At 40.6% G+C, this 8,681-nt stretch overlaps 1 protein-coding gene across 1 annotated transcript; it reads right to left on the minus strand.

Moving 5' to 3' along the window:
- Positions 1–3,897: 3,897 nt before the first annotated feature.
- Positions 3,898–7,920, minus strand: LOC147637687 (putative pectinesterase 53). The gene is made up of 5 exons (XM_086798936.1): positions 7,386–7,920; positions 6,972–7,143; positions 6,653–6,859; positions 4,392–4,627; positions 3,898–4,166 (listed from the first exon to the last, which is right to left on the minus strand). Exons 1-5 carry the CDS (start codon positions 7,754–7,756, stop codon positions 4,013–4,015), a joined length of 1,140 nt encoding a protein of 379 aa, XP_086655062.1. The 5' UTR covers positions 7,757–7,920; the 3' UTR covers positions 3,898–4,012.
- Between the last annotated feature and the right edge of the window lie 761 nt (positions 7,921–8,681).

Genomic DNA, 8,681 nt, shown 5'->3' on the forward strand with positions numbered 1-8,681 from the left:
ACTTTCCCACAGGTAGATGGCTAGAAGCTACAATTTTAGAAGCCAAACGTGCTGGTTTACCTATAACAGAGGAGGAGGAGGAGCTTACAAAAGGATGCGATTGGCATGTAAGTGTTTAAGTTCTACATGTCTCTCTTTTTTTTCTGTACATGTCTCTGTGTTTGATTCTCCATCAACAAACTTTTTGTGCTATTTGTAGTATCACAAATATGGGGCGTTTTGGTCACATGGACGTCATTTTCGAGTAGAACGAATAGACCAAAGAAGAGCAACCTTTGATTGTGGTGTCACAGCACAGTTTGTTCAAGAAAGTCATGCAAGTGCAAGTGATGATAACACAATTACTGGAATGCTTGATTACTTTGGAACCATTCAAGATATATTAAAGGTTGGCTTCAGAAGTTTTGAGTTGTTTATCTTTGATGTGAAGTGGTTCAAGGTAATCATGAATGGGCCACATGCAACTGTACGTAGAGACAAGAGTGGCCTCATCCAAGTGGACTCCACAAAGGTATGGACCGATCAGCAAGATACTTTTGTGCGCCCAGAGCATTGTGAGCAGGTTGTCTTTAAAGCGGATCCAAAAGATCCACGCTGGCTGTTTGTGGTTCAAGTCGCCCCCCGCAGTAAGCAAATTTTTGAAGAATTTGAGCTACAACAAGGTGATGTGGATGCACAGGGTAATGGAGAGCAGCAAGAACAAGCCCATATCAACAATGAAGAGGAGCAACTAGAGCAAGATCCAAATGAAGAGGTGCAAACCAAGGAAGCTGAAAAACAAGTTGAGGAAGAAGACATAGATGATGAAGACATCCTTCATCAAGGGACTTTTAATGATGAGGATGCTGAAATGTACATAGACATAGATCTCTTTGGGGCTACTGATCTTAATGAGGATGATAGAATAGATAATGATTTTTAAAATGATGTATCTTAATGATTATGCAAATAGTTATGACATATTTGTAATGGTTTTATGACATTGAAGGTCCATTCATTGTTTACCATTGTTAATGTTTACCATCATAATCACTACTGTAGGAGCAAGTTGATATAGTTTTACCAATGTTGTTTATCATTGTTAATGTTTATCTTATGGTTCTTTCATTCATTGTTTACCGTGTAATTTTCATTCCGTACAAGTTTGTCATATGGTTTTTTGTCCAACAGGCCATGGGTGACTCACCGCCCTACGACTACAGTCCAGATTTCTCATTTAATCCTACACCGCAGGGCATGAGTCCCCAGCAGTTATATGGTTTTCTTTCGTCCATGACTCCAGAGCAGAGAGCCATGGCTCAGAGTTATTGGGGTTCTGGAGCAGGGACATCTGCCTCACCATCTGGCTTCCCGACGCTAGTTCCCACACCCGTGGGTACGACAACAGCTCCCACACCTCATACCACACAGCCTTCCACTCCTCTTACAGCTCGATCTACCACCTCTTCACATAGACGGCGCTCACGTAGTAGGTCTTCAGGGGGAGGTTGTTGTGGTGGTAGTGCCACAGATGCTGTGACACCACCACCACGTGAGCGTCATCCTTCGCTCTCATCTGTAGATAGCACACCCATAGGGTCACCTTCCACTCCCTGGGGTGCACATGACCATGACAACAGCAAGATTTACACAATTAGGGATGGGGCACCAATAATGGATAGTGCAGGGAAGGCAATGAAGACACGCATTCGACAATTGTGCACTATACAGTTTCATGACTCTGTCATGACTAAATGGGATCAGCAAGACAAGGGGAAGAAAAATTATATAAACACAAAGATAAAGCAAGAGTTCCAGCCATCTGACCCTATGAATGTCGTCTCTAATGAGTGGATACAGTATACAGCTCGCATTTTGATGGGGCATCGTAGGTCAGAGACGAGGGACGCATTTAGAGAGGGGAAGGAGAAACCTGTTTGGCTAGATGACAGGGAGTGGGCAGCCATTGCTCAGGAGCTCACCGAGACACCAGACAGGTTTCAACAACAAAGAGAGGCGGCAAGGGCAAGACTCCAAACAGTAGGGGCTTCTCATCTCGGGAGTGGTGGTTACGAAACCATGCGCCATGAATTCGTAAGTGTTTGTAGCAATTTTATTTATTTAAATGTATGTATGTGGGCTAAATGTTGATTTCTAAAAGTTATAATTGTTAATCGTGTGTGCAGGAGTTGGCCATGAATCGCCCACCAAGTAGGCGAGAGGAGAAGTACGCTCACAAACATGGCCTTGTGGCCTTGTTTGAGATGCTTGAAGAAGAAGGAGAGACCGTCAATTGGGAGGCATTACCATGATGTAAGATGACCTTCAAACTAATGAAATATGATCAAAACATTCTTGAGTATTAATGTTTAATTTAATTTCTTGTTTGTCGATCAGGAAAACATGCAAACGAGCACGGTTGTTTTTGTGCTCTATTGTAGACAGAATGGTGCTGTCTGTTTGCTGTTGTTGATCCTGCTCATTGCAGGCAGCTAGGCAACAGCCAGGCAGCACTATTCTGCCCAAAAAAAAAATTTCTGCTACAGCGTCGGTATATGCCCCGGTACCGGAGTCGGTATATGCATCGGTATAGACGCCGGTCTACGCGTCGGTATATGAACCGGTATAGAGGCCGGTTTATCCGTCGGTATATAAACCGGTATAGATGCCGGTTTACGCGTCGGTATTACCCCCGGTGAGCGTCGGTATATGCACCGGTATAGGCGCCGGTATTGTTACCCGACACTTATACCGACGCTGTGGTTCCGGCGCTTATACCGGCGCTTATACCGATGACGAGGCTTTTTTAGACCCCGTTAAATAGCGCCGGTACAAGCCCCGGTATTAGGCTAACATGTAGTAGTGTTTCCTTCAGTCTCCTCAAATTTGAGTACATTATAGAATGGGATAGACTGTGATTGGTAGAGTTGAGTTCCCGACCCTGGCATGTCTTATTCTGCCATTTTTTTTTAAATGTAAAGTTGGTATAAGCATTGAAATAATCTTCTATATAAATGTTAGTTATGACCAGAGTTGATATAAGTGCCATTATATATATGTCGATAAGCTCATTTTTCGATGTTTATATCGACGATCATTTCGATGCAAATATCAATGCCCACTTGTACTGACAATCTTGAACCGATGCTATATGAACGATGATATTGACAATGACACGGGAAGATAAAGGTAAAAAAATCCTAAGTCAAAAACATCGGTATGGGTATCGACACTATCAGTATAGGCTCATTCTCTTGTAGTCAAATATACCAAAACTAAAGTGTAATTATTACTTGTGAAATAAAATATCACCCATAATTTATAATGTAAGCAAATTGTATCTATTGTAGGTCATTTCTAGACCTTACTATCATTCTTTAACATTAAGAATATCAAAATTTATCAGTTATAATTATATTGAAGTCATTTCTATTTTTATGGCACTACAATCTTTGAGAGAGTGGAAGCAAAGAAAAGTTGGTGGGTTCCTTTTATTGCTTTAAAAGAATAAAAAAAGGTTTCCAAATTTTCAAAATACATTTGACTATCTAAAATACCTTTGAATGATAATTTATGACTAGGCCTATTATAAGGGCCTACAAAAGGATCAATAATTTATGGTTTAGATATTGATACATATATAAATCATTTGGATATCAAGAGCTTTTTAGATATTTATATAAAAATAAATCATTTGGATATCAGTAGTTGTTTGGCTGAATGCACAATTATTATTTGTTATTTTGGATGAAAGGATGGACCTTTTGTCTTTTAAAAATTGATACACATACAATCGTTTGGATCCGAGAATAGGAACCAGTGCTCGAAAAAAACCTAAGTCTAGTGTAGTTTGCACTTGCATATTTTGAAAAATACCCTCAAATTTAAAACTTGAAGGTACAAATACCTCTACATTTTGAGAAGGTTTTCCACTCTTTGGGAAAATACTTTTTTTTAAAACACTCCTAAAAACAAAGACATATGCGCTATACGCAAAAAACATAACATGCAGTTGTGCAAACTGTACATATATTCACGACATTGCAGCTAGCCAGGAATGGCCATCGATAAAGCTGATGGACATGAAGGGTGCGGCCTGAGCGTGTGTGAGCTGGTGAGACCAGGCGACTCTATTGTGCAGATTCGCACCCGGGCCGGAACACTTGTACTCGCCATAGAAGGATGTTCTGATGAATCAAAATCACACATGAAGAGATTAGAGTAATTAAGTGGTGGGCGGCAAGTAAACCACCATCAATGAATCGATCTGCATGCATGCATGACGGTTAATTAGCGACATTTAGGATTAGCGAAGTTAATTAAGTGGTGGGTGGCAGTTAATCCACTGTCAATGAATCGATCTGCATGCATGCATGACAGTTAATTAACGAAGTAAGCGTGCGTGCCCTTACTTGTCTCTGGAGGGGAGCCCCCAGTCATACCAGCCGCCCGGCAGAATGATGTCATCCATGTGTGTGTATATGTAGACAACTCGAGAGAAGGCACCCCATGCTCGTCCCAGGTACACCACCCCAGCCCCCGACACGCTGCAGTTCAAGAAGGAAAAGCCAGTGTCCTCCGTCCGCGCCTTCCTTTTCTGCGCCGTCAAGGATCCTGCGGTTGTGTTGATTGTATAAAGCTGACACCCCTAGTGACCACCACAAACACAAAACAAATTTAGACAAGCCTTGCTTCATCGTTTGTAACAGATTAATTAAGTACGGTTTGAATGGATACATCTCAAAAGCCCCCTGTCAGATATGAATTTTTTTCCAAACCAGTGAAAAAAAAGGACCACCTTCAACCTCAATCCGTCGGCGTTTTATATTGGTTTATATGAGGTTAATCGGTTTTATAACTAAAATTTTAAATTTTGGAATTTTAGTTTTCAAGGCTAGTCAAAATTAAAATTATAACCTGTTTTCTCAATTCGAGCCGTAAAAGCTATGCTAAAGGATGGTTTTTTCCTTGGCCGAGGTCCAGTAGATAGGATGTTTTTTTTCTTTTCTTCCAATACAAACACGAATAAGAGTGCATGCCATTATCATTATACACAAAGGTACTTTGAAATGACCACGAGAACATGACCATAGCACTCATGGGAACATGAGTTGAAGGGTTTTGATGTTCACTGAAGTCTTCAGAGTTAACCATGTATGTTTATGTTTAAAGTTTAAAAATAGTGACCTTCTTTTGCAACTCTATTTTCTAAGAAGCCTTCTCTAAAAGTTTTGAAGGGCTTTGAGGCTTATTGAAGTCTTCCAATTTTAACACAGAGTCCGGTCATATATATGGGCTTTGAGGCTTATTGAAGTCTTCCAATTTTAACACTGAGTCAGGTCATATATATACGAGGATGCTTTTGTCTATGTTCCACTTTAATTCTTTCTATGCTAAGTGGAAACTAGGCCAATGTAAGGATGGTTACAAATTCTACAAAGCCCACCTTCCACTGCCCATTGTGTTTACATGTAGCTTTTCTCATGAAATGGGTAGGAAAGAGCCCCAAGTCACATCTTCATAACTTCGACAATATGGACTTTTTGTGGGTCCATAAATGTTATTTGATAGGCATCCATCTAAGTGTGTAAATAATTTTTCAAAAAACATTGGGAAAGTTGATAGGCATCCATCTAAGTGTGTAAATACTTTTGTAAAATTATGGTTGATTTGTGATACTTTTTTTTCCCAATTCCTTGAAGACCCTCGGGTAATGAAAGCGAAGCTATTAGACCATAAGGCTCAATGTCTGTAAAAAGGCCAACACATAATGAAGCTAATGGGCACCACCACCATCTACGTGAACACAAATATGACACATGACAATTGCTTCATGTCTAATCTGGAAACACCGTTTTTGATGGGCACTCAATCATACGGTTCATATTCTCTCTGCTAAAAGTAGGCTTTGGGTAAGCTTTGGGCTTCTGCTTTGTGTGTGTACTCCAACCTACACATAGAACTGCATCAACGAGATGGTCTATGTGTAATCAGGGTAGTGGATTGAATATTTGCACACATCAACCCTCCTCTTACATGATTAAAAGCACTCCTAGACACACACTTGCATTCATTTTCGAATTTGATCTCAGTCCAAGGACCAAGAAATTGTGTTAATTAATTGCATAAGACGTGTGTAACTATGTAAGACTGTGTACGAATGACATTTCTTGATCAATCTAAAAAAATGCCACCCCAAAAATGTATTTGATCGATCAGCGAAAAAATGTTTCCAATCATAGTGATCTTGCCTCCTACAACTTAGGGCTTGGAATAAGGTTGCAATATCCTCCAGAAGGGGGTTTTATCCTTCACAGAGTAGAATAGAATAATTATTTGTACTTTTCAACAGAAGGGCAGGATCAATACGATGCCTCAAGCTTGCCTTGGACTTCAAAATTTACTAAGGAATTGAAGGCTTTAAAGATACCTTGTTCTTCGTCTCAAACTCATAAAACGTCACTTGGGGTGGCCTTCCTGAGAAACTAAATTTCAAAGGTAAGCTTTCCATATGGAACTTTGGATTTCCATGAAACTTTTTAGGGTAATGATGCGCGTAGAAGGCTGCAAATTTAAGCACTGGACCGGCCTGAGTCACCTTCCAGTTAATTCCAAGATTGGTTGGATCAATCGAAGGCCGAAGATTATATTATAACGTAATTGTATTAATTACCTCGTAAAGGGAGAGACCGTCTCCAAAAATGAAATCGATGGAGCCTTGGATCCAGCAGTTTTTGAAGTAATGGCGACCTTTGTGATCGTACAACGTGTCTTGCGCCCCGTACAGGGCACAGTTGTAGAGTGCCGATTGATCCCCGGAAATCTGCAAAGCAACTGCTTGGGCTCCGACTGCGCCTGGTGGTGGAGCTGGCGCAGAATTCTGCACACAATTAGCAAGCATCATGAGAGAGCCCCGTCGTAGTGTAGATTTTAACTAAAGCATTATATGAAGAAGATGCAAGTCCATCTTGCAGGATCGTGGGTCTTCGCACCTCGAAAGCTAGATTCCTAGCAATGAAGCCGTGCGCCATAACTGAAACAGTCGCGCTTCTGAACGTGCTGTTGCTGCTTCTTGCTGTGTCGTGCCATGTTATCTTGGTCTCGCTCTTACCTGCACCTAGGAATGTGATAAATGGCTTGCTTTTGGGTATCTTTACCTTTTCTCTGCAAAAAAATCACGAAGTACTGAAGCTTTATTGTGCGTAGAATCAAAGCCCTGCAGCTGCTATTCATACAGGACGTTGTCAAACAGTTGGACAGTGATCCATTGAACTAGTACTGATCATCAAGCAGCCGTACATAATCATTCATGCGCGCACAAGCATGCAGTAAAACGAGAAATGAAAATGAGCATGATAAGTGTCAAAGGTACTAGGATCAGTCAGATGAGAATGATGAGTAATTACTCATAAACTCCCGCTGCGATATCGATGGCAATACGCTGAGTGTTGCCTTTCGGGACAGAGTTCACAGCACCTTGAACGGTCTGGAAATTCCCCACCCCTTTCAGTTTATTTACCGTGATGATCTTCTCAACCCTAACCTTCAGAGAAGTATCCGGTAGAGATTCGGAGCTCTTAACGAGCCTTAATGACTTTGCTTTCACTCTTTCGACCCATGCAGAATAGTCTTCTGCAACCTCTGTAAGGACGGTGGATACTGCAGGATTGGAAGTATCAGTATCTCTGAGGGGCTCATGAAAGGCATTGGCGGAAAGAAGCTGTAGCAGCAATATGAACGAAAGCTGAAAGTGCGCCGATATTGGAGAGAGGCCCATGGTGAAGCGATGAAAGGAGAATTGCAGCTTGAAACACTACGGAGCCGACAAGCGGCAATAGTTGGAGGATTGTCTGCTGCCTGAGAGTTGAAACTTTAGGTACACTTTACTGCACGTACACGGCTTGCAGGCTTTTCAGGTTGTGGCCTTACTTGCGAAGGGTCAGTTAATGGTGAATATCGGTGTCAGAAATGAACCTTTTTTTTCTACCTGGTGGAAAAAAAAAAAGGATGACCGTGAAGCTTGGCCCCTTTTTATTGAAAAAAATGCATAGATTAACTGGTTTTATAACTAAAATTTTTAGAAAATGAATTTACAACTGATTAACTGGTTTTATAACTAAATTTTTTAGAAATTGAATCTATAAATTTAAGGCGAGGCAAAATTACACCTGGTATTTTTTTGGACCATGAAAGTTACACTAAAAAACTTTTTTTTTTTGGGCAACGGTGAGGATCTTATTTTAAAAGGAAAGGAGTCAGGACACTCGTGAGTGAGGATCTTAAGAAGGCAAGGAGTCGACACTAGAGCCTAGATGAAAGGGATAGTGTAAAAAAAACCATTCTCAAGCATAATTTTCAATGCTCAAATTGTAAAAGAACAAGTTGGAATTTTGCTTAGCCTTGAATTTAAACATTAAAAAACTTAAAATTCTAGTCATAAAACCTTTTAACTTGTGCATTTTTTCAATGAAAACCAATTGAGCTCTTGAAGGCCACTGCCTAGAAAAAAAGTGTATTTGTGACACTAGAAAGGGGGAGGAGAAAGGCCCACTTCTGCTAAAACTAGGATTGATTTTTGATAGAGAATCTTACCCTTCAAAATTGCGAGTTTGGTGAAATATAGCAAGTCTTGTGGGTATCTTAGTGTAATTTTGACCAGCATTTTAAAGCCAAAATGCTCAAAAATAGGTGTGACACCCGCT

Source organism: Cibotium barometz, chromosome 6, assembly GCF_041138505.1.
Source record: "Cibotium barometz isolate CiBa-2024 chromosome 6, ASM4113850v1, whole genome shotgun sequence".
Classification (NCBI taxonomy): Eukaryota; Viridiplantae; Streptophyta; class Polypodiopsida; order Cyatheales; family Cibotiaceae; genus Cibotium; species Cibotium barometz.

What these genes read in the sequence shown, in the direction of transcription:
- LOC147637687 (XM_086798936.1), bottom strand. Translation starts at nt 7,756, where the DNA reads ATGGGCCTCTCTCCAATATCGGCGCACTTTCAGCTTTCGTTCATATTG. An exon ending in CTAGGAATCTAGCTTTCGAG is followed by an intron (nt 6,860 to 6,971) that starts GTGCGAAGACCC and finishes AATTGTGTGCAG; the next exon opens with AATTCTGCGCCAGCTCCACC. An exon ending in GGGCTCCCCTCCAGAGACAA is followed by an intron (nt 4,167 to 4,391) that starts GTAAGGGCACGC and finishes TTGATTCATCAG; the next exon opens with AACATCCTTCTATGGCGAGT.